Source organism: Protopterus annectens, chromosome 11.part0, assembly GCF_019279795.1.
Source record: "Protopterus annectens isolate FY-2018-M chromosome 11.part0, PAN1.0, whole genome shotgun sequence".
Taxonomy (NCBI): Eukaryota; Metazoa; Chordata; order Ceratodontiformes; family Protopteridae; genus Protopterus; species Protopterus annectens.
This window is the reverse complement of record NC_056745.1, coordinates 1,556,820,888-1,556,847,381: the sequence shown is the minus strand read 5'-3', so window position 1 is coordinate 1,556,847,381 and position 26,494 is coordinate 1,556,820,888. Positions and strand designations below refer to the sequence as shown.

The following is a 26,494-nucleotide window of genomic DNA, read 5'->3' as shown; positions in this document are numbered from 1 at the left end:
ATGGAATAGACTTCACATACATGTCAAGCAGAGCACCTCACTGACCCTCTTCAACAGAAATCTTGATGAGTGGATGAGAAATAGAAAATTCACCCTAGGGATCACTCCAGTGGCCCTACTCGACAGAGGCACTAGGAACCAAGGTCGGGTGGCATGATGTCAGGTTAATCCTATGGGCTAGGCTTGTAAAGGCTCCAGGGCCATTAGTCTAGTACACACCTATGAAACTATTTACTCAGTTGCCTGCTACAGCAAAAGCCATGGTTAACAGAGACCTTAAAAAGCATCAAAAGGATCTCATTGTTGAAAGGTATCAGTCAGGAGAAGGGTAAAAAAAAATTTCCACAGCATTGGATATACCATGGAACACAATAAAGACAGTCATCAAAAAGTGGAGAAAATATGAGTCAACAATGACGTTGCAAAGAACTGGACATCCCTCTAAAATTGATGAAAAGACAAGACAAAAACTGGTCAGGGAGGCTGCCAAAAGACCTACAGCAACACTGAAGGAGCAGTAGGAATTTCTGGCAAGTACTGGTTGTGTACTACATGTGACAACAATTTCCCGTATTCCCATATGTCTGGGCTATGGGGTAGGGTTGCAAGACGGAAGCCTTTTCTTACACAGAAAAACATCCAGGTCCGGCTAAAATTTGCCAAACAACGCATCAAGTCTCCCAAAAGCATGTGGGAAAATGTGTTTTGGTGTGATGAGACCAAGGTTGAACTTTTTGGCCACAATTCCAAAAGGTATGCTTGGCGCAAAAACAAGCATCTCCAAAAGAACACTATCCCCACGGTGAAGCATGGTGCTGGTGGTATCATGCTTTGGGGTTGCTTTTCTTCAGCTGGAACTGGGGCTTTAGTCAAGGTCGAGGGAATTATGAACAGTTCCAGATAGCAGTCGCTTTTGGCCCAAAACCTTCAGACATTTGCTAGAATGCTGAAGATGAAGAGGAATTTCACTGTTCTACATGACAATGACCCCAAGCATACATCCAAATCAACAAAAGAATGGCTTCACCAGAAGAAAACTAAAGTTTTGGAATAGCTTAGCCACAGCCCAGACCTAAATCCAATAGGAAATCTGTGGAGTGACCTGAAGAGGGCTGTGCACAAGAGATGTCCTTGCAATCTGACAGATTTGGAGTGCTTTTGCAAGGAAGAGTAGGCAAATATTGCCAAGTCAAGATATGCCATGCTGATAGATTCCTACCCAAGAAGACTGAATGCTGTAATTAAATCAAAAGGTGCTTCAACAAAGTATTAGTTTAAGGGTGTGCACACTTATGCAACCAGCTTATTGTTACGTTTTTTATTTTTTCCATTAACAGATTTGTTTGTTTTTCAATTGAATTGTACAGGTTATAGGTCACATTAAAGTAGGACAAGTTCTGAAATGATTTAATGTGGTCTAATTTTTTTATAAAACAAAAAGAAAGGAGCCAGCAGAACATGACCCAATATAGAAAAACTTTTATTGGTAATATACCATATCAAAAACAGCAAAGAATGGTGCACAGACCGGTTTCGGCTGGTAAACTAGACACAGCCTTCCTCAGTGTGTTTTTGATATGGTATATTACCAATAAAAGTTTTTCTATATTGGGTCATGTTCTGCTGGCTCCTTTCTTTTTGTTTTGTTGGATTACCTACTGAGCCGTGCAGTTGCTTCCGTGCATGCTTTACAATTGACTCACTAATTTTTTTATATCACAAAAACCTAGAATTTTAACAGAGGTGTATAAACTTTTTATATCCATTGTACATGGGTCTACTTTAAAACACTGAATTACCACAATGTTGAACCACAAAACATCAAGTCATGTATCATCAAAAATGTAAATGTGTACAGTTTAATTTGTTAATGTTTTGGTATCACTTTAAGACGTTTTAGTTTGCTGTGAACTAACATGGCAGATGGTACGTTTTGCAGCTTTGTAGTTGATTTAATGTTGTGTATTGAAACTTTATAAGGTAACAGGTAAATATTGGCTTTGTTAAGTGATAGATTTGTTGCCATTAAGGAAGTTGTTAGTATTCTGAGAAGTGCCAGTAGAAGTGAGTAGGGCAGACACTTTACCAGTTTGTACGTGTTTTTAGGCAATACAGGTAAGTGACTTAGACATTATTTTTACATTCTGTATGGTGATCTCGATACAGTGGGGATTAGGAAATTAACTTTTTTCCACTGTAGCACGATCTTGGAGTTGGTATATTTAATTTACTTTGGGTGTGGGGGCAGAGCCCCCCCTATGGGGGGGTGCATGAGGACTTGCTCCCCTGCGGAAAAGTAGTAAAAAGTGTGTTTGTTAGTTTAGGCTCGTTTTAGTTGGAGGGTATATTAGTTACATGTGTGTTGTAGTTTTCTGTGTTATGGGGTGTGCTAATGTATAGTTTCAGTGTTATGGGTTTTTGTTGTCAGTTTTCAGTGTTTTGGGTTTTTGCTGTTATGGTCTTGGTGTTTTGTGGTTCAAAGTTATGGTAATTCAGTGTTTTAAAGTAGACCCATATATATATATATATATATATATATATATATATATATTTAAACATATATATATATATATATATATATATATATATATATATATATATATATATATACACACACACACACACACACACATACAAACATATATATATATATACACACACATGCATACATGTACACACACACACAAACACATATGCATATATATATAGCTGAGGACCTAGGAAGACAGGGTAAAGAGCAACTAGAAACATTTACAGAAGATTTAAACATACTAGCACTAGGGGAAGAAGAGACAGAACAATTAACAGTGCAGATAAATAGGGAAGAAATAAAATGTGATCTATTCATTCAACAAGAAAACCTTCAGGAAATTATGGCATTCCTGGAGAAAGTTAAAAGTTAGGAGGTAAAAAACAATGATTCAGAGACAAGGATAAAGGAGGGAGGGTACTTTTCTGACAAGTTGTCCTTGAGTACAGAAACTGAGCAAAAAGGTTCTTGCTCTCTGTGCTATTTCTGCTATATTTGGACCTATATTCCGTGGTGGTACAGTGGTAGCATTGTTACCTCACAGCAAGAGGTTCTCCCGTTAGATTCTCGGCTTGGCTTGGGAGTGCCTTGTGTGTGGAGTCTGCATGTCCTCCCCGCGGTTGGGTAGCGTTCAAAAGACATACATGTGTAAATGGACGTGCCTTCATTGAAGGTTGGGCATCGAGCTGGCACCTCGGTGTTTCATAAAAATCTACTGCCAATCATTAGCGGACCAGAGTTCCGCTGTGGCGACCCCTTACCGGGAAAAGCCGAAAGACAACAACAGCTACAGAAAAAAAGAGGTTCACAAATTCAGGGTTACAGGTATGGATGCCAAGAGAAAAGGCTTTATTTGCAGGTGATATTATACTGTATTCGATAAAAGCAAAAAAATATATATTACTACCTTAGTAAACATTATGAGACAATGTCAAGCTTTTTGGGTTATAAAATAATAATCTATAAAATAAAAGAAGATAAAGCAAAGCCAGTAGTTATAAACTATGTGCCTACACATGATCTAGTTCAACAGTATTCATATTAACTGGGACATGATAAAATTATGTATTTAGGTAATCAGTTTTGGCAGCTAAACATACTTGGGAGGAAACTAACCAGAATATATGACACTGAACCTACACAATAACATACACGCAGGGAAACTGCTTCCAGTCTCTCAGGTATTATACACTTATCCACAGGTCAGGCACACTTGCATCATCCTAAGGCCAGGTTAAGTACTGTAATTAATACAGAGCTGAAGCAATTTATTGGGGATGGGAAGTAAGAGAAGGTTAAGTGCCACAAGCTTAGCCTTACCTTATAACAAGTTGGATTATGGCTACGAGACTTGAAGTCATGCTTCAAGGTTGCAGACAGCTATCAATTTGCAGACTACTACAAGCCTAACCAATAAACAGAGGTCAGAATCAAACCCTTTACACTGCTTATGTGAGGTTAAGATCTTAACCATTACGCCAACTATTCCCCTAAAATGTTTTTTTTGTTTTCATAAGTAAATACTAGGCTAACTGCCCTGAAGAGTCATTTTAAGCCTAGTGAATAACCCAATGTCAAAGTCAAACCTTGTACATGGTGTCTATGAGGTGAAGACCATAAATATGCCAAACTTACCCATGTAAGTATACTGTGATAGCTCTCTTCTAAGTGTCACTAGGATGTGGCATGTATGCGTTTCTCATAGGCAAGTAATAGGCTAACTGCCCTTGAGGGGCAGCTTAAGCCAAGCCAGTTTCCCTTTCAATGGTGTGAATCAAGTTTTGCACCTTCCATCTGTGAAGTAAACATTTAAACAATTATGCCAACCCCCAACCCCTAAAAGAAAACAGTGATGTTAAATGAGGCAGGCAGAGGTTAGATAAAGACAGGTTAGCATTCTGGACCCCAGCTCTTAAGCAGAATATAAATAATTATACAGAACATTAAAATTGCAGAAAATGTGTTAAACACTAAAGTAGTGACACACTATATAAATGAAATCCTACCCATGGGGATATCTACAAGTAAAAACATAAATAATACGCAAGGGCAGCTGGGGTGCTTTCTGTGTGGAGTCTGCATGTCCTCCCTGGGGTCAAGTAGGTTTCCAGGTGCTCTGGTTTCCTCCCACATTCCAAAGACATGCAGTAGGTGGAATGCACACTCTAAAGTGGCTGTAGGTGAGAGTGTGAGTGAGTGCTGCGAATGAGCTACCTTAGCAGGGCTAGCCACCTGGTGGTGTAAACCTTGGCTCGAGATGATTGTCACTGCGGAAGTGACACCCCGACCCAGTGTGCAAAATGGAAAAAGGGGTTGAGGATGGATGGATGGTGACTGGCAGCAACTGGATGAAACTAGCCAGACAAATTATAAAGGAACAAGAAATTTGCAGGGCCCTAAGTATTGCACAAAATCTACAAGGTTCAGTTTACTTTCCGGGAGTGCCCATATAGGTAATACACATTTTTAATACTGCAAGTAGACTCCATGTTTTTCATAATAACGGGGAACTTGCTGGAGATGTGAAGGGTAAAAAAAGAGGTGACTGGGAACATCTTTTTGGTATCTCCTGATTTGAATGAATTTAAAAGCAGCCTATAAAGTATCCAGTCATGAATGTTGTGGGGAGAACAAATATTACTGAAGAAAGAAATGTTCTTTTTAATCTGGAGCCTAGGATTAAAAATGCCAAGGCTTAGTAAAACAGTCTATGAGAATGAGAAATCCCCACAGGAAGAATCAGAAAGACAGCTCTCCTCACAGTCCAAATCAGAAATCAGAGGACAAAACCCTGAATCTGTCCTTGCATCTTCCCATTCAGTTTCGGAAATGTAATCTCGTCAGGAAAGGAGGCATCCCCCTTTCTTTTAAACTACTCTACCAGAAGGATTAATTGCCTGAATCAAATCCTGAGCCAGTCTCAGTAAATGACTCCTATCCAAAGAGACTTGAGGAAAAGTACATACATGTTTACTTTTCTGCTTATTTTGACAAGAAATATGAGGCCAGCTGTGTTACTAATGGCAGCTGCTGCTTCCTCGGGGATGGGCACAGTATTCTGACACAACAGGGAAACCATTCCTGTTCCCTCTCCCAGGACTGACGAGAGTGGTTCTCTCTTGCCCTCTGAGGGGACAACAACAGCCACAAACGATGTGGGCTAACCCCCATTCCATAGTGGCTGTAGGTGCTATACCAGAAGGATCCAGAGTAAAAGATATACCAAAGCAGAGTCACTCACCTGTGGCTGAGGCAAGTTGCTAGCCTGCTATGGTGGCAAAGGCTGTTTGCTTAACTTCTTTTTGTGGTTGGAAGAAGGACCAACCATGGGAGTTGCAATCTGTTCCATGGTCAAGCCAAAAATGGTGCTTCTACCCTGGGTGTCACTAAAACTACCAGTCCATAAAAGTTACATTTTTGACAGAAAAAACACCATAAAAATCACTTTCAAACACCAAGGCAGCATCATAACCCTAAAACAAAGATCATTTCACCACAGAGAATAGTTTATCGGTTAGATAGCATTACTTTTAAAATGACAGAAACAATGAGTGCTTGTTTAAAAGCATATTACAGTCTCGAGACAATCCATTAAAACATAAAAATCCCAGCTTTGAAATAAATTTCCTGAGGAGGAACGTAATAAAATGTTCCTGAAGAGGAAAGTAATAAAACATCAGTAAAAACAAGAAAATGAAAGGCTTTTCCCCAAAGGGGAACTTATCTGCCCAGCTATGGAAAGCACAAGATGCCCATCTATCTTCAAATGCCTCAGAGGAGTGTACTCTTCAGTGGCAGTAAAGGGCTTTGCACCCAAACTTGTCTTTTAGTCAGCTCAGCTTGAGCTGCTTGGCAGTTTGGGTGCATGGAAGGTGCCGTGAAGCTTTGGAAGCTGGCCGGCTGTTATTTCCTTGGTCCTTGGCAGGATATAATCCATACAGCTAAGGCTACTGCAGAAGTAATCAATATGAAGGACATTATTTATAGAAATGGTGTTTAGTGCATTTACAAACTGAAAGAACTGAAAACAAGAGTGAAAAGTCTACTAACACCCAACATGCACGAAAATAAATTCTTAATACACCAAATGTGACTAGTAGCCAAATAAACCACCCAAGCTTATTTGTCTGACAATGTACAGCTAGTTATCCATTTCCTATATGCACATATTTCTGCATTATATATTTGCAAGTCATGCAGAACAAGCCTCATAAATAATGGAATTTGTACGTTAAACAAGGATGACATACGTTGGCTCTCCAAGTCTCATGGTGCCATCTGCCTTGCAGACTATCTCATTTCGTGCCCCATCCATGAACTGAGCCACCCATCCGATGCTGCCAATAAAGAAACATGCATTGACATAGAAAAGGATGACAGCAGGGTAGCGGTTTGAGTTCTTCCAGTCAGCAACAAATGTGGCCTGGAGAGAAAAACAGAAAAGGATGGTCATCTTATGAACACAACAATGAGGGTTACTAAATGGAGGTGAGCTATACAAATCAAGTGGTTACCTCAGTAAACTCAGGCAATCAAAATGCTTACCTTAGAAGACCAATGATTACCGGAAGTAATCTAATCCATTTATCTCTGTGGAGTTCAAATGAAAAGGCCCTCCATCACCCAGATAAACATTCTAACATCAGGTCACCTTTTATTTCATACTGTACAGAGGATCAATGAAATACGTCTAACCAAATGGACTATGACACGTCCCTAAAATGTCACATAATTAATAGGAATAATGTTCTAATTTTAAAAATACTAAACAATAACATGTTAAAAATGCAGTACTGAAAGGTTTATGCCCAGTGCAGTTTTACTATTAATAAAAGTGTTAGAAAAAGTTAAGCAAGCTGAAGTGTGTATCCAGCCAAGATCTGACTCTCTACTTCCACTTGCATTTACATAAGATGAGGTTACTAAAATGTATAATTGTATTTGGAAAGTAGGTGTGGCTGCTAATGCCAGGCAGGATGAGGAAACAAATTATCAACATGGTTTTGGGAGGGTTAACGATCAAACTGGTAATGGAAAAATGTAAAAACAGAAAAAAAAAACACCAGGAAAGTTTCTAAAGCAGTGCAGATACAGAAACATCCACAAGTACAAATTTCATCATGTTAAACTAAATGTGCAACCTTTACCTTACCTTTTAATGTCTGGCACTTAATGCACAGGATTAAGGCTACAAGTGGTTAATGTGCTGCTTCTTGCAACTCTGAGCAGCTCACTTAACCAGACAGTGATCTGGGGCAAGATGAATAAGCTACTCAGAGATAAGGCAAAAGGTAAGACCCCACTGATAAAGTTATGCAATAAATATCTATTGAAAGATCTCTGAATCAAGCACCTGCAGTATGTCGTGCCTTCCATTCCATGGATAACTGCACATGCAAACCTTTTGCCAGCAGCGACTAATGACTCCTTCAACCTAGCTGGGCAGAAGGGGTAATACATGTAGCTACAGCCACACCATTCATGCTAAATATCAGCACACATTTTCCCTATGAAACCAGTAATTTTATCTGCCTCATTGTATCAGCAATCCAAGTTTTACAAAAAGTTCTCAGTTAACCCATTTTCTCACAGAATGACATTTAAAGCATCTAACACACTTCAGTTTCAAGCAGGCAACTAGCATACGTTTTATGTATAGAAGACAAGACTTTTGGGCTGGTGTTTGTGTTGTAATCTGGATTATACATCTGAATGCATGAGAACAAAGTACTTCCCTTGTAGTGCATTTTAACTGCCTTTGCCAGGCCATAAGAGCAGCACCTACAGAAATGCTCTCTACTCGTAATACATTATACTGTGTATGTCACTGCCCCCTTTATGATGTGCAGCTATATGTTGCTGTACTGTCTATGGCAATTTGTTGGTGCTACCAGTTTAATGGTCTCCTTTGCATTATGTTGTTGTACGTGTCTCGTGTTGGTGTGGCACTCAGGGTTGGGAGTTCTTCACTGCACCACGTACAAAGTTTGTAGTATGTCTGGCCAATAACATGGGTTTAGCAGAGTAGCAAATTGCAGGGAGGTACTAATTTTGCCGGCAGTGACATAAGGTTTTGTATAGGACATGTTAAAAACACAGAAGAACTCAGGTACGACCAAGGTTTCCAGTTTCAATTGGAAGTTTTAATGTTAAAACATAAGCGCTTTCACAGGAAAATCTGCTTCACCAGATGCTAATAAATAATGGAAATGTGCTTATTTTATACAACCTTTAGTAAGCACTAGTAGTCACATGATACAAAATAGGTAAAAACAATTATCATAGGGTGTAACTTGAGCTTACTACCCTAGTGAATGAAAGAAATGCTTGCAAGCATGCACTGTTATCAATAGAAGGCATTTATGAAAAATATATAAAAAATTCACACACATGTATACATATATATATATATATATAAAAACATATATATATATATATATATATATATATATATATATATATATATGTATATGTAATACACAGTCTTTTGAATGCAACTTTAGATATAACATTTATACTTTTGTAAAAGTGTATGTATAAAAATATACATAAAAAATTACATATATAAGCAAGCACACTTTATTAGTAATACATTTAAAAAGAAAAAAAAAGAGAATAAAAAACTATCTAAACGAGGGTCTGGATTTAAGCTTGGGTTTAAGTGGCACTTATGCATTTAAACCATGCCCCTGAATCTCCCCTAAGTCTAATAATCCATCTGGCTTCTAACTGCTCAGTCATATTATGTATGCCCCCCCCCCCCCCCCCCCCCACGATGTTGTCAAAAATTCTGCCTATGGCCATAAACTTAAAGGTGTGTTCAGAGTTAGTACCAATAACATGCTTGGCCAAAGCACTAACTTTATTTCTCCTTCTGATACAGTAAATATGTTCTCGAATCCTTTCTTTGAAGGGTCTGTCTGTTTTGCCTATATAGAATTTTTTTTACATTTAAAGCAATGAGATAAATAAACTATATGTTGGCTGTCACGTGTGGCTTGCACCTGAAAGTGAAATGCTCTATTCTGGTCTGGATGTTCAAAGCTAGCTGTGTTGTCAATGTATTTACAGTAGTTGCATTTACCACATGGATATGTTCCAACTTCTCTATTAGACTGAAAAGTGTTCTTAGGATAGCATAACTGCCTTTTAAAGGGACTTTGTGTTCTTAAACAAAAACTTAGGCTGAGTATTTATCAATTCACAAATATCCCAGTCGGTAGTAAGAACACCCCAATGTCTCCTTACTATATCCATGTAGGAAGAAACATTGTCTGAATAGTATAACAGAACCCTTAAGTTTTATTCTAGGTTACTGTCTAGGGCTCTGTTTACCTCTATAATTGCGTTTGGAAAAATAAGGCTTGGCTACCGTTCCCCTCAAACCTGTCACCTCATTGACATTAGTTAGAACATCTGCCTCGTTATATCCTCTCTCTCTCTCAGTTCTTGACTCAACACCTTGACCTGTTGCTGAAAATCTTCTTCACATACATTAAGTCTTGAGGCTCTGAACACCGGATTACGGATCACATTCCTAAAAATATATGAGGGGTGCATGCGGTCATGAGAAAGCAAGTGGAGAGCTTAGTATGCATACAGCCAGTATCTTCAACTTCTACAGAAATACCTAAAAAATTAATACTTGATTTACAGTATGTAGAAGTGAATCTCAAAAAAGTGGTACTTGTACTGATGTAACTCTCAAAATCTTTAAACTATTTTCAGTTCCCCCCCCACCCCCACCCCCACACAGGACAAACAAGTCATCCACAAACCTCCTATAAAGGAGGACATGCTGACAAAAAGGTCCTTGTAAGACATGTTCCAATTCCCAAACAGCCATGACAGCGTTGGCATAGCGGTTGGCACCAGGATGTGCCCATAGCCACGCCATTACACTGCCAATAGACTTTACCATCAAATAGGCATACATTATTTCTACCACACATCTTAAGAGAGCACTAATCTTGACCAGCTCATCTTCACTAGTATTACTGAACCTTCTTAAAAACATTCAGTGCTCTCTAGGCCCTGATTGTTGAGTACAACTGTAAAACATGATATAACATCTAGTGTTACCAACAACAAACTCTGTTCACCGTTGCTATAATTTTCCAGAAAGGCATACAAATCACTTAAGAAACATTCAGTATCCTTCAATACATGATTCATTTTATCTAGCACCAATTTTGGCCAGAGACAATGGGGCATAAGGGTGAATTTGTGCTGGCTTTATGTAGTTTAGGGAGTCCCCGTATAACAGGTACAGTGGGATGCATTATTAAAAAATACTCAAAGATGTTTGTCTATTAAATTTCTGCTTAACAGTGCATTCAAAGTGTCACCAACATTCTTTATCATAAATTTTACGCAACCATAGTGAAAGTACAGTTGTGTACCTACCATAAATGTAGATGTTCAAGTGTATTCACTGTTGCAGTCATTACAACTGGGTTATCCTGCTGGCAGGCTACCCGCAGTCGGCCTGAATTCCAAAGTCTAGGTCCAGCGTCAGTTGCTGTCACCTCCTTCCTGAAGTCAGTGCGCCAGGGGTATAAAAGATGCAGCCAACGCAATTTTCTTCAGTTTTTCTTGCCCCAAATGTCAAGTGCCCCTAAAATGGTAGGCTAAATTATGCCAAAAAGCATGCATGCACAAACAACAACTTTTCCTTCATCTACAAGCAAATACACCACATAGGTTGTATAGAATAGAGAAGTACAGATAAGTCTCAGCAAGGAAAAGGGGGATGGTGGGAGGGTAACCTGGACTGCAACAGTGAATACACTCGAACATCTACATTTATGGTAGGTACACAACTGTACTATGTTCATCGTGTTTCACTGTTGCAGTCATTACAACTGGGTTGAATCCCAAAGCTAAGGTTGGGAGGCTGGTGCTAAATAGGATTAGGAGAGACTATCAAGCCCTGCAGAACTGCAGTGGCAAAACCTGCCCTGGATTTAGAGTACAGAGGTAAGTGATAGTGCTTTGTAAAAGTATGCACTGAACTCCAAGTTGCAGCCTCTAAGATGTCTTTGGTTGGTACTCCTCTGAGGAAGGCTGCTGAAGTGGCTGCTGCTCTGGTTGAATGTGGCCTAAAGCCCTTAGGCACTGATTTGCCATGCTGTGAATAGCAGAAACGAATGCAGGGGCCTATCCACTTTGAAACAGTCTGCTTTGAGATGGGCTTTCCTCGTGATCCTGCAGCATATGCCACTAGAAGTTGTTCAGTCTTTCTGAAAGCTATGGTTCTGTCCAAGTAGAAGCGTAGCTGCCTGTGAATGTCCAAAGAATGCAGAATTCTCTCACCCTTATTCTGAGGGTTTGGATAAAATGTAGACAAATGGATTGTTTGGTTAAGGGCCACACTGGACACTACCTTAGGCATAAATGTAGGGTTTGTCCGCAGCGAAACCCTGTCAGGATGAAAAATGATAAAAGGTTCCACAGCCATGAGTGCCTGTAGCTCTGAGACTCATCTAGCAGAGGTTATTGCTAGGAGCAAAGCTGTTTTCCAGGATAAGAATTTTATATCAGCTGTAGAGGCTGGCTCAAACAGAGGCAGTGTGAGTTTTTCCAAGACATAGTTGAGGTCCCATGCAGGTATTGGTGCTCTCCTTGGAGGTCTTATGTTTTTGGCCCCTCTGAGGAACTGCCTTAGTAATGGATGAGAAAAAATAGGAGGTTCTGTATTGTAATGAGCTGAAATGGCAGAGGCATGAATTTTAATTGATGAAAAGGAAAGGCCTTTATCAAGCATCTCAGTTAGGTATTGCAAAATCTGAGGAATATTTGGAACAATCGTGTCAAAATCTTGTGCCTGGTTCCAAGTGCAGAATCTCTTCCATTTTTCTGCATAAGATTTTTCTGGTACTAGGCCTCCTAGCCTCCAAAATAACATCCATCACTGCTTTGGAGAGAGGTGTGTCTTGACTGGCTACATTATCCGCCATGCTGCCAGGTTTAAGGTCCTGAGTTGGCTGTGCAGTATCTGACTGTCTTGTTGGGTCAATAAGTGAGGAATTTGAAGTAATGTCCAAGCTGGGCATTGAGACAAGCTCTTTAAGATTGGGTACCAGTGCTGGTGGCGCCAGTCTGGGGCAATCAGTATCATTTTTGGTCTCTCTTGTCTGATCTTGAGGAGTACCTTGGGGAGGAGAGGCAGAGGAGGAAAAGAATTTACTGTTAGGTCTTTCCAGCTGAAAGATAGAGCATCCACTTTCCATGCTTGCTTGTGACAAGTCCTTGTGCAGAATCTCTGTAGTTGGTAGTTGTGAGGGGAGGCAAATAGGTCTATGTCCGGGCATCCCCAGTTCCTTGTTATCATGATGAAGACTTGTGGATCCAATTTCCACTCGTGGGGATCCATTAGGTTTCTGCTTAGTTAGTCTGCCAGAGTATTTGTCCTTCCTGGAAGGAATTGCGCTTGCAGATGTACTTGGTAAGTGAATGCTGTGTCCCACAAGTTTATGGCTAGTCTGCAGTGGGGGTAGGAATGTGTGCCTCGCTGCTTGTTTATGTACCACATGACTGTAGTATTGTCCGTCCTTATCAGTAGTTGTTCTGGAAGAAGTAGATCCTTGAAGGCTGTCAGGGCATTCTGAACAGCTAGCATCTCTTTTTGATTGATAGATGCATTTGACTTGTGGACCATGTGCCCTGAATACATCTTCCTGCCATATGGGCACCCCAGGCATAATCTGATGCATCTGTTGTCAATGTCTGCCTGGCTGTGGGTAAGGTGAATGGCTGTCCCGTATTGTGGTGACAGGCTTTTGCCCACCATCGAAACTCCTGTTGCAGGCAGGGAATGGGGGTAATTATTGTTTCCAGGCTGTAGCAATGTTGAGTCCAAACACTTTTTAGATACCATTGAAGTTTCCTCATATGCAGTCTTGCATATGGAATTAGCAGAATGCAGGTTGCCATGAAGCCCAAAGCCTGCAGAATTTTTCTTACAGATAACTGGGTCTTTGTTGCCAACATTTTGAAATAAGTAGTCGTTTGTCTGGCGTGAGATAAGCCATCTGGGCAGTTGTATTTAAGCTTGCACCCAGGAATGTTATCTCTTGAGAGGGTACGAGTTTTGATTTCTTTTCGTTTACTGTGTACCCTAGACCTGTTAGTAATCTTTTTACAAACTCCAGATGCTGTAGTAGAATGTCCTTGTTCTCTGCTTGAATAAGGCAGTCGTCCAAGTAAGGATATATTTGTATTCCTCTTTGTCTGCAAAACGCAATCACTGGTGCCATGCATTTTGTGAAGACCCTGGGCTCAGTAGATAAGCCAAAGGGCAGTGCAGAGAACTGGTAGTGCATTGAGCCAGCTATAAATCTGAGGTATCTTCTGCATGATTGTCTGATTGGGACATGCAGATATACCTCTTTTAGTTCTAAAGTCTCAAGTCAAGCCCTCTTGCCCAACATGGGCAGAAGCTGCTGCGGAGTTAACATTTTGAATTTTGGAATATCCAGGAATGTGTTTAGGATAGACAAGTCCAGTATTGGTCTCCAGGCTTTGTCCTTTCTGGGCACCAAGAATAGCCTTGAGTAGACTCCTAGTCCCTTTTCTTGCTGTGGTACTAGCTGAATGGCTCTCATGTCCATGAGGGATGAAACTTGTTTTTGTGCCTCTGCCCATTGATTGCATGGCAGGTCTGGCATACTGTTTAGCCTTGGCAGGGTGTGAAAGTGGAACCTGTAGCCTTGTGATACAATATTTAAGACCCATTTGTCCTGGGTGATGACGTGACAATTTTGTGAAAAAAGTGCTAGTTTTCCCCCCAAAGGGGCTGCCAGAAGATATGTGCTTGGTGCTGGCAGAGGAATGTCATTGAGACTGTTTCCTGTATGGCTGTGATTTTTCTTCTCCGCTTTTGGAGGTAGAAGCACCCCATTGTTTAGGCCTGTATGAGCCTGGGGGCTGTGATCTGCCTCTAGGGCGTCTGTATCTGCCGCTTTGTGGCCTGTCTGACACTGGAAAGGACCAATTCTTTGTGGGCCAGTTCCTGCTAAATCTGGGAGGCTGTACCTGCAAGAAATCCTTGACTGCATAGATTTAGCTTTATCCTCCATTTTCTTCAACACCTCTTCTGCTTTAACACCAAACAAAGTATCATGCTGTAATGGAGCATCTAATAGTTTTGCTTTAACATGATCAGGCAGATTCTGTTCTTCTAACCAAGCATGCCTCCTAATGACAGAACTTGTAACAGCGGCCCTGTAGGAGGCCTCTAGAGAATCAAAACCACATAGCAAAGTATGCTTTCCCACTTGTTCAGCTGCATGCAATAAATTCTGCATTTCCTTGTTTTCTGCACATTCTGAATGTCAACATTTTCTGTTTAAGCAGTGGCATTAGATATTGCTGATATTTAAGCATATGAAACTGGCAATTTAAAGCTCTTACAGCCAAGGTAGCAGAAGTATAAATCTTTTTCCCCCATCTGTCCAAGGCCCTAGAATCCCTATCGGGGGGGGATAGGGTTTTTTGCAGTGGAAGCCTTGACCCCTTTGGGACCCTGAGAGATAGTTTCTGGGTCAGCAGCAGGGTTTTTATAAAGAAATTTATGTGAATCAGGAACCCTGTAGTATCTGTCTGGCTTAACAGGAGCTGGAGGTAAAGAGTCTTGAGACAGACTCTGAGAATACATCATCTACAATGTCTAAAAAAGGGGGGATAGCAAGGGACCTGTGCTGAGGTAATAAAAGGAAGTCTCTGAGCCTTTTCTTGGATTCTGAGTAATCTTGGCTCTCCCAGTGGAAGTGCTCCCTCATAGTATGCAGTGTCTCCCCAAAAGAATAATCCTCATGAGGAGAGGCTGAAGGGATAGATTCTTCAGCATCAGAATCCTCATAGGGAGGAAGAGAATATTCCTGTTCAGAAGAGGAATCAGAGGAAATAGAAACCTGATCTGAAGATTCATATTCTATCTCTTGCCTAGGCGTCTTATCAGGAGGGGGATGGGAACCCTTGATCAAAGTAATTAGGTCTTCGGCCATTTTAAGCATCTGTTTTTTAAGCATGGAGGCCTGTCCAGGAGAATGCTGCACTTGTTTCTTTGTCTTTAGAACTGCTTTAGTCTTTGTTTTTGAAGCTGAAGTAGGTTTCACATATAACTGTGTAGGCCCGAAAATACCCTCAGAAGCCGATGCCTGCTCAGCGGCTCCGGACCCATCTGAGGGAATAGTTTCCGAGTGTCCAATACCTTGAGTTTCCAGTGGCCTAGTCAGCTCCACATGGGAGTCAGAAGTGGCCTGTGGCTCTGAGGTAGCGGGCATCAGGGGCTGCGAAAGCACCTCACTGAGAACCGGCGACTGGCCTAGCGGAAGCCTCGTCGTCGGTTTTGGACCTCGGATGCCTGTCCTTTTCTTTTTCTTTACGCTTTTTATAAACTCCGGTAGTCAGATGTTCTGACGGCATTATATAATTGAATCTTCTGCCAAAGTAATGAAATGCAAAATCATACCGATGCTTAATAGTGCGTTGGTTAAATCTAGCACAAAACCGACAACTAGCAACGTCGTGGTCAGGGCCTAGGCAAGGAATACGGTAAGAATGAAAATCCTTATGAGGTATTTGCTTCCCACAAGAAATACAATTATTAACTTTTTCTGAGATCAGTCTGGAGCAAGAAAAAAGTTTCCCCAACGGGGTACTTAGCTTTAATGAAGACTTCGGATCTGAAATTCGAATTTGAAAATCTCAGGAGTCAGCTGACCGGCACTTGCGAACTGCTTTTGCTTCAGGCACCACGCGGCAAGAAAGACTGAAGAAAATGATGTCAGCTGCATCTTTTATACCCCTGGCGCACTGACGTCAGGGAGGAGGTGACAGCAACCGACGCCGGACCTAGACTTTGGAATTCAGGCCGACTGCGGGTAGCCTGCCAGCAGGATAACCCAATTGTAATGACTGCAACAGTGAAACACGATGAACATCATTAGCGTCTGATGAAGCAGATTTTCCTGCGAAAGCGCTTATGTTTTAACATTAAAACTTCAATTGAAACTGGAAACCTTGGTCGTACCAGAGTTCTTCTGTGTTTTTATCATTACTTGCTTTTGGATTTATTCAGAACTCAGGAACCTGTGTGGGCTGGTGACTGTTTTTGTGGTTTGTATAGGGGTCTATATTAGAACATCGAATATTTAACAGTTTGAATCACTAAAGGTCGACCTTTAGTGATCTAACTGTTAAAACATCAAATGTTCAGAAAAAAAATAAAAACAACAAAAAAAATAAATAAACGGTGTAGGCAGGGGGGCAAGCCCCCCCTGCACCCACCACGGGAGGGACTGCACCTCCCACACACCCCGCTACTTAAACATACCAACTCCGAAACCGCACTACATTGAAGTAAACGGAAATCTCCCCTTACAGAGATTTCCGTTTACTTGTTCAATGTTCTGCAGTTTCAATATTCTCGTGTCAACAATGACAGATTCGACATTGGCGGCTATCGAGAATTTAATATTGACCCTGTATAGGACATATTGTTTACAAAGAGGTCGGGCAGTCACCACAGAGGATTAAGCATATAAGCTGTTAATGAACTGCTTCTTCTAGTCCAGGGTTTGATTTCCTTAGTGCTGTTGGGTTAAGCGACTTGCTCAGAGTCACAAAATAGGCAAATGGAGACTGTGGGGAATTTGGATTGCGCTCTCCTAGATCACCTACCTAGTAACTACCTATGAAACATTTGTTGTCATGTGAGAGAAGCCCCAAATAATGTTAGGATACAACATCCCCGCAGTTTACAGGTTGACTCCACAATGTACTGTCTAACGAAACTTCAGAGCCTGCTAGTAACAAGACTATTAACAGCAATGCAAATCTAAAAAATTAAACTTCTCAGAAACAAGAAAGTGACATGGATATGCTTCTGATGAAGTGCTCCTCAGCTGGCTTGGAAAATTCCTTACATCTCTCCTATGCAACAAATAATACAGTTATTTGGGCAGATACTGACTAAAAGCCAGGGATAGTATGTGAAAGAAATTAAAAAAGAAAAAAAAAACTCTGCGCTACTCTTAAATAAGTATTTAAAAAAATTAAACGTTAAGACAACAATTAAAAAACGAAAAGCAGAAAAAAAACTAAAATATGAGAGAGAAAGGCAGCTACAGTATGGAATATCAATGCATTGATTAAAACAATCTATACCAATAAGGTCTTATCATACACTCTGCCAAGCAAAACCACAGAAAATACACTATAAAAAGAGTTACAGTAGCCCTCAAAAGAATCTACTTCACATCCATTCATGATGTCTCACATCCAGTAACATTTTGTCCCCTTATTTTTATTTTATAGGGCCTCCCCCACATCTCTGACAGACAGACAGACAGTAACACACAAACTAACATACTCCCCTCCCACATAACCTCTAGAAACTTCCTAACTAACATACCCCACCATAATAAATGCTCGTTGTTTAGAATCAGTTCCTTGCAAATCCACCACTACCTTGTTTAAGGAACTGAGGATGGATATCAAATATTTGGTCATTTGGGTTTAGTAACTGAAAGCCCTGAATGCCAAAGTAGATGAGGTATAAACCTCTTTTTACCCCACCTGTCCACAGCCCTGCTAACTCTGTCTGAAGGGAGGACATTGACATCAGGACGGACCTTAGAATGTTCATCAGAAGAGAGAGAGAGAGAGAGAGAGAGACAATGCAGAGGGGTCTGTCACAGGATTTTTAAACAAACACTTAAGATCATCACTGACTTTATAAAACCTGTCATGGGGCTGTGAATCAGGGGCAGCGGAGGTGGATTGAAAGGCATCCAAGAAAGTCTTAAAAACAGGAGGGTCGGGGGGAGGGGCTAGGTGCCCATTTCTAAGAAGCTGTACTATCTTTTCTGGGCCTCTGTAATCTACCTAGACTCCCATTCAGATTGCTTCATCATGTTTAATATTGTCTCTTCAAAAGAAGCTTCTTCCACAGGAGAGTCAGGAAAAAAGGAATTTTCATCACCAGAAGGAAAATGACCAGGAGAATAGATTTGAAAGGAATAGACGAGAGAATGGTCAGAATCACAAGCCTCCTCATCTTCAGATGAAGATGAATACACAGCAATCTTTTGAGGGTGGGAGGAAAAGGAAGGGGGCTTCAGGGCCAAAATGTCCTTGAGCAAACCTTGAGAAAAGTCTATCCACTTCTTCTCCCTAGAAAGAGGAAGAGAGGGAGAACTTACATGCTTAGTTTTTTGGTGCTTTTTTTGGCAAGATGCCCATCTGAACCAAGCATGGGGTTCAGATCCCTAAGATGTACCTCAACAAGTTTACCTGGGATCTCTTCCATAGTTAGTACCTGAGGAATGCCCTCTGGGGCCTCTGAGATAATAATTCATATTTCAGTTTTTTCTGTGGATTCCTCAGTTATTAGGTCCTCCGACACCATACCAGCAGTATCTCGATAGAGGTCATCTGAGATGAATCAGATGTACAGCAGGTTCTGAAACCTCAGAGGGTGTGTCAGAATCAGAAAGAGCTGAATGAGTCTCCGGCCTGGATCTAGGAAAGTGGGATCCACCATCTTGGAACAGGCCAAGCTTTTCAGACTTTGGGTTGCCAGAAAATTGTTGAGTGAGGACAAATAGGATTACAACATCTTAGGTACAAACACTTGGGAAATGGAATAGGCCTTGCTGTCATGTTTTTCTACTAAGCAGAAGAGACAATGGGTATGGGACTTGCCTACTGCACTTGCACTTCCTCCTCCTAGGGGTATGAAAGTCTTTGTATGGGACTTGCCTACTGTACTTCCACTTATCCTCCTAGGGGTATGAAGGTCTTTGTACAGGACTTGCCTACCACACTTGCACTTACCCCTCATAAGGGTATGAAAGTCTTTGTATGGGACTTGCCTACTGCTCTTGCACTTACCCCTCCTAGCTGATATCTAATACCAGTAAGCAAAACACTTTAGAAAGGTAAAGGAAGGTTCCCTAACAAGGCACTTATCTGTTTACCCAAGCAACATAACTAATGACCAAATAACAATCAGTCCGATGGATACACAACTGGTGTTCGAGCTGGCAGCCAGACAGTTTGAGGAATAATATTCATACGTCCACTTATACACCCTTACGGTTACAAGATGAGGTCACATATCACACTTATAATCCTGGGAAGACAAAGCTTGGGTACCCAGGCTGGACATCAGTGGTGATAACCCATTAATAAGGAATACTGCAACAGTGATTTTCAGTCATTACATCTTAGGATTCCTGCCACTCCACCAGGGAGAGTGACTGTTCAAATATGCATGATACAACAGCTTTGGGGGGGGGGGGCAAGATGGGCAGTTATACCCCACAGAGATCACATTCAATTCAAAAATAAACCATACAGTCCCAGAACATGTGTGTAGGAGGACATCTCCACTAACTCAAGGGCCACATTTCCACCATCCTTATTGTCAGAGGTAACATTAAAGGACCACTTTAAGGGTATTATCCTGCAGAAGCTAGAGTTTGCTGTACATAACTGTCATGTAAAAGAATTAAACTCTAGTCTTAAGGTAACATGGAACAAAATCTAAAATGCGTTCAGACAGCTTCTTCGCCCTGACCATGGGGGGGGGGCTTACATTTGCATAGCGCATTATGAGTTACACCATCCAGTAACCTCTATCCAGCATGTCATCCATGCCAGAGACATCAATGACTGAGGCAGCCTATGCAATGAATGGTCTAGCCACCCCACCCCGAGCATCTGCCCATAGTAGCTGATGAGGTCACTACCTTGCCTCCTAACCTACCAAGCATAAGATGTTTTATATGCATCTCCTGTAGTCATACCACATCAGGTTTTATTAGCTTCAAATACTGGAAAAAGCGAGAACTTGAACAGGCAATACCATAAACAGTGCATAAAATAAAGCAGATGCCCATGCCAGCAACTTCTAGGCTTCTACACGTCGACTACTAGCTTACCGAACTGTGGCACTACCATAATATCAGACTCTAAAGTTACCTTCAATTAACCGAAACATCTGTGTGTAATAATTAACTTAAAATCAAATACCTCACTGAAGCAAGCATCATAACAGAACCAACCTGTACATATCCTCCATCCAAAAATAACTTCTAACAGATAAAAAGCAATAATTGCAGTGCTTCCAACAAGAAGAGCAAGGGAGGAAAAAGGCTCACCCATTTGCAACCATGGACATAATTTCATTGTTAGTGCATCCAGCAGCCTACCCCTTATTGCTTTCTTAATGTGTTTGTTGCACTGTGAAACATAAATAAAAAGCAATAAATAATGTATCCAAAATTCCCAAACCTGATCCTAGGGCAGCTTAACAACCCACTCTCCTTACCTGACAAATACAAAGAGCAAGAAAGAACTTGGAAAACAAACTTTCAGAGTACCTGTCTCCAGACTGAAACACTGCACTAATATGCCTTGCTAGCCCCCAGTCACACACTGTGCCCCAAGTCCAGTTCATAGCAGTCTTATGGAAGAATTTCTGAACAGTTTTGGGGGTGGGTGGGTTTGGCATATGGTTAAGGTCTTCACGTCATAGACACAGGGTACAGGGTTTGATTCTGACATTAGTTTATTGGTTAGGCTTAAAATGGCCTTTTCAGGGTAGTTAGCCTAGTATTTACCTATGAACAGTTTAAGGAAATATGTATAAACGGAGTCATGTTGCAAGAGTCTCATGTTGAAGAAATTCAGAAACAATGAGACCCACAACAAGCATAAGGTGTCAAATGGCAGCATTATTTAAGGGATCACCCCCCATGATAAGTGTGCATACTGGAACACACAGACGCACACATTCATTTTAACAAACCAACAGATTTAAGAAATGCAAACTTTAAATGATGCTACCATTGTTTCCTGGCTTTTTGCACAGAAGTGATCTCCCTAGCTAGCTCTCCCATAGCATCTGCTCATAGGACAATGGCCCTAGAGCCTTATTAAGCATAGCCATTTATGCCCCATTTTTCCTAATTATCAATGCCCATGGGCTAGAACAGCTTCGGTATATACCTGCCCCAGTCCATTAGTAATGTGTAACTTAATGTCCTGCTGGGTTCGTTAAAGTACAGTTGTGTACATTTACCATAAATGTAGATGTTCGAGTGTATTCACTTTTGCAGTCTTTACATTTGGGTTATTTGCTTGCAGGTAGCCCTCAGTCGGCCTGATTAGCAAAGTCTTGGGTCCTGCATCGGTTGCTGTCCCTTCTTCCATGTCAGGTCTAGGCTCAAGGACACAACTGAATTTTTGAACATTCTTCATGATAGCCAGTTGGAATCGGATTGGTGGCTCTGCACACTAGATGTTGCTTCTTTATATACTAGTATCCCACACCAGGCTGGTTTATCAGCAATAGCATTTTGGTTAGAGGAATCCAAGCTCTATTCTACTGGATTTAATAATTTTCTTATCAATATGACCGAATATGCACTAACTAAAAATGTCTTTTTCTTTGATGGTCAGATATATTGGCAAACCAGGGGAACAGCCATGGGGGCTTCGTTTGCCCCGATATATGCTGACCTATTTATGGGATATTTTGAAAAAATTTATATCTACAACACTGGCAATAACCAATTTATGGCAGAACTAGACATTTGGAGGAGATACCTGGATGATTGTTGGATGGTGTGGTGGGGAGATATACTTCTGGCTAAAGAGTTTGTTCAATATTTGAACAATAATGCATGGGGTATTAAGTTCACTTTGGAAACTCAGTATCATGAGATTGTTTTTTTGGATGTCAAGGTTATCAGACAACATGATCACACTCTGGCAACGAGTGTACACAGAAAGTTTCCACAGTATAATTCTCTTTTACATGCCTCTAGTAATCACCCCCGCCACATCATCAACAACATTCCCAAGTCACAATTCATACTTATGAAACGTATTTGTTCCTCTACTAAATCTCATGTAGAATGTGAACAAGATCTTTGCGACAGATTTATTCAGAGGGGATATAACAGATGTCGACTTCATAAAACCATCCAGGAGGTCAGACATATGCCACGGTCCCAATTACTAACATATAAACATGAACATGAGGTGGTTACTGATTCCAAAGCACAACCTATCAGATTCACAGTTACTTATGGTAATAATACCCCTTCATTTAGAAATATTGTTGATAATCATTGGGGTATTTTGAGAGCACATGAGTCATTATCTGATATATTACCTGAGACATGCTCTTTTTCATACCGTAGGGGTAGAACGTTGAATTCACATTTCACATATTATAAAAAATTTCACTCTACAACTACACGAATGACTTTGTTTGTGGATCCACTCATTGGTTCCTTTCCCTGTGGTCACTGCAGTGCGTGCAGATATATCAGCAAAATGAAAGAATTTTCAAGTGCCAACACTTCACGAGTATTCAACATTAGGATTTTTGGTAATTGCAGCTCTGATTGGGTGGTATATTTGGCCACCTGTACATGTACTTCATTTTATGTCGGTCAAACCTCTCGTCCATTAAGATTTCGCATTAGTGAGCACCTTAGTGCTATCAGAACTAAAAAATTAACAAATGCCCTATACAAGCATACTTTGATTCACGAAACTGCCCAATTTCAATTCACTATCACTGATAGGATTCAGCTGCCGAGGTTCACCAAGGCAGGCTGGCATGATAAACTCAATAATATGGAAGCATTATGGATTACAAAACTGGTGCTTTGTTCAAACCTGGGTTAAATGAATATGGATAAAGCAATATGTTGATACTTTATACATATATTACTGTATTTTTGGGTTTGAACTGAGCTTATTTTTCCCATTTTGCTGGGGATTAATGTGATCAATAATATGTAATATTATTACATTTATTTTTGTCATTATTTTCTGTTTTGCAGAAATGTTTATACTAAACAAAAACTTTTTTCTTTTTTTGGTCACATATCCCTTTAAATCATTCAGTATATAAGGAACATCAGTATGCATCATTTTAACTTTTTCTTTCTGCACTGAAGAAGGCCATTACATTGGCCGAAACCGGTTTGCAGTTTCTCTGTTTTTTTATTTTGTTTTTCAACATGCCACAATAAAGTAGTTATTTGCTTGCCTAAACCTTTGTGCGGGCTCATTTTGTGCGTTTTGACCTTCTTCCATGACTTCAGGTCGTCAGGGGTATAAAACATGCAGCCGACGCCATTACATCAGTTTTTCTTGTCCCAGATGTCAGGTGCCCCCCTAATAGGAAGCAATTAAATACAAAAGTACAAAGATATACCTCCAACAAAAAAGCAAATACACCAAAAAGGCTTTTAAGCATAGTAAAGGAAAGTAGAGGTATAGCCAAAAGAAGTTAGGTGGCTGGAGGAAGGATAACCAGGACTGCAACAGTGAATACACTCGAACATCTATATTTATGATAAGTGTACACAACTGTACTATGTTCTTTGTGTTTCACTGTTGCAGTCATTACATTTGGGTAGATTCCCAAAGCTATGGTTGGGCGGAGGAATTTAGATAGCATTAGGGTCAGCTATAAGGCCCTGCAAGACTGCAGTGGCAAAGCCAGCTCTGGATTTAGAGAAAATTGGCACATGATAATGCTTGGTGAAAGTATGTACAGAACTCCAGGTAGCAGCTTCTAGGATGTCCCTGGTAGGGATGCCTCTGGAAAGGCTGTAGAGGTAGATGCAGCCCTGGTGGAATGAGATCTGATCCCCTGGGGGATAGGCTTTCCATGATGCTTATAGCAGAAATGAATGCAATGGCTTATCCATTTAGAAATGGTTTGCTTTGAAATAGCCTTCCCCTTTGCCCCTGCAGCAAATGCCACCAGCAGCTGTTTAGATTTCCTTTGAGGTTTAGTCCTGTCCAAGTAGAATCTAAGTTGTCTGAACACATCTAAGGAATGCAGTATCCGTTCCCCTTTATTCTGTGGATTGAGAAAGAAGGTTGGCAAATAAATGGACTGATTAAGAGCCACACTTGATACAACCTTGGGAATAAAGGATGGATTGGTTCTGAGGGACACCCTGTCCGCATGAAAGATGATGAAAGGCTCCACTGCCATAAGGGCCTGTAATTCAGATACCCTTCTAGCTGAAGTGATTGCTAAAAGGAGAGCTATTTTCCAAGATAAAAATTTTAAGTCTGCAGTAGCAGCTGGCTCAAAAGGAGGTAGAGTGAGTTTCTCAAAGACAAAGTTAAGGTCCCAGGCTGGGGTTGGAGCTCTCCTGGGTGGTCTCAAATTTTTGGTCCCTCTGAGGGACTGCTTGAGCAGTAGATGAGAGAAGAGGGAGATTCTGTGTTATAATGAGCTGAAATGGATGAGGCGTGGATTTTAATGGAGGAAAAAGACAGACCCTTGTGAAGCATCTCAGTTAAGTATTGTAAAATCTGAGGTAAATTGGGTGCTGCTGTGCTCATCCCTTGAGATTAGTTTCAGGCACAGAATCTTTTCCATTTTTCAGCATAAGATTTTCTAGTACTAGGCCTCTTTGCCTCTAAAATGATATCCATCACAGGTTTGCTGAGGGATGGTAAAGGAGAGATTAAGAAATTAGCCAGGCTGCAAGGTTCAGTGTTAGAAGCTGAGGGTGCAGAATCTGGTTCTCCTGCTGAGACAGCAGGGAAGGAGTCTGAGGCAGGTGCCATGGAAATATCCATGACACACTGCGCAGGAGGGGGTATCAGTGCTGGCGCAGCCAGTCTGGAGCAATCAAAATCATCCTTGGCTTGTCCTGTTTGATTTTTAGTAGCACTTTGGAGAGCAGAGGCAGAGGGGGGAAGGCATAGACTGATAGGTTTTTCCAGCTGAAGGACAGAGCATCCACTTTCCAGGCTTGTTTGTTGGGAGTCCTTGTGCAAAATATGTCCAATTGGTAATTCTGGGGAGAGGCAAACAGGTCTATATCTGGGCTCCCCCATTTGCTTGTCAGCATGTTGAAAATCCTTGATTCCAGTTTCCACTTGTGTGGGTCCATGAGGTTTCTGCTTAGTGCGTCTGCCAGTGTATTTAATTTTCCTGGCAGGAATTGAGCTTGTAGGTGCACTTGGTAGCTCAAGGCTGTGTTCCACAATGCCATGGCTAGTCTGCAGAGGGGGTAATAATGTGTACCCCCCCCCCCGATTGTTTATGTACTACATAACAGCAGTGTTGTCCGTCTTTACCATTAGTTGTCCTGGAAGAACGTGGTCCTTGAAGGCTGACAGAGCATTCTGTACAGCTAACATTTCTTTTTGATTGATATGCAGATGCATTTGGCTTGGGTTCCATTTGCCCTGAATGCACTTCCCTGCCAGGTGAGCCCTCCATGCATAGTCTGATGCATCTGTTGTTAGGGTTTGGGCGGCAGGGGGTGGTGCGAAAGGTAGCCCCTTGTTTTGGCGGCAGGCCTCTGCCCACCAAAGGAACTCTAGGTGTAGGCAAGGTATGATAGGAATCATTGTTTCTAGGTCCTGAGAATGTTGACACCATAGGCTTTTTAGATACCACTGTAGTTTCCTCATATGCAGTCTTGCATATGGAATTAGAAGAATGCAGGAGGCCATGAACCCCAAGGCTTGCAGTATTTGTCTTGCAGATAGCAGGGTTTTTGTGGCCACTTGTTTGAAGTAGGTTGTCAAATGAATTTGTTTCTCTGGCATTGAGGTAAGCCATCTGGGAAGTTGTATTCAACCTTGCTCCCAGGAATATAATTTGTTGACAGGGTACCAGGTATGATTACTTTTCATTTATGGTGTACCCCAGACAAGTTAGAAAGTACAGTTGTGTACCTACCACAAATGTAGATGTTCGAGTGTATTCACTGCTGCAGTCATTACTTTTGGGTTATCCTGCTGGCAGGCTACCCGCAGTCGGCCAGAATTCCAAAGTCTAGGTCCGGCGTCGGTTGCTGTCACCTCTTCCCTGACTTCAGTGCGCCAGGGGTATAAAAGATGCAACCGATGCCATTTTTTTCAGTTTTTCTTGCCCCAGATGTCAGGTGCCCCCAA

The 26,494-nt window shown here is 41.1% G+C and overlaps 1 protein-coding gene across 1 annotated transcript in view; it reads right to left on the bottom strand.

The window, feature by feature from the left end:
• SMO (smoothened, frizzled class receptor) overlaps nt 1–26,494 on the bottom strand; it is a 558,191-nt gene that overhangs the window by 347,524 nt on the left and 184,173 nt on the right. Inside the window, exon 4 of the mRNA XM_044088830.1 lies at nt 6,781–6,953. Coding sequence (XP_043944765.1) covers nt 6,781–6,953 — 173 coding nt within the window. The remainder of the gene's footprint in view (nt 1–6,780; nt 6,954–26,494) is intronic.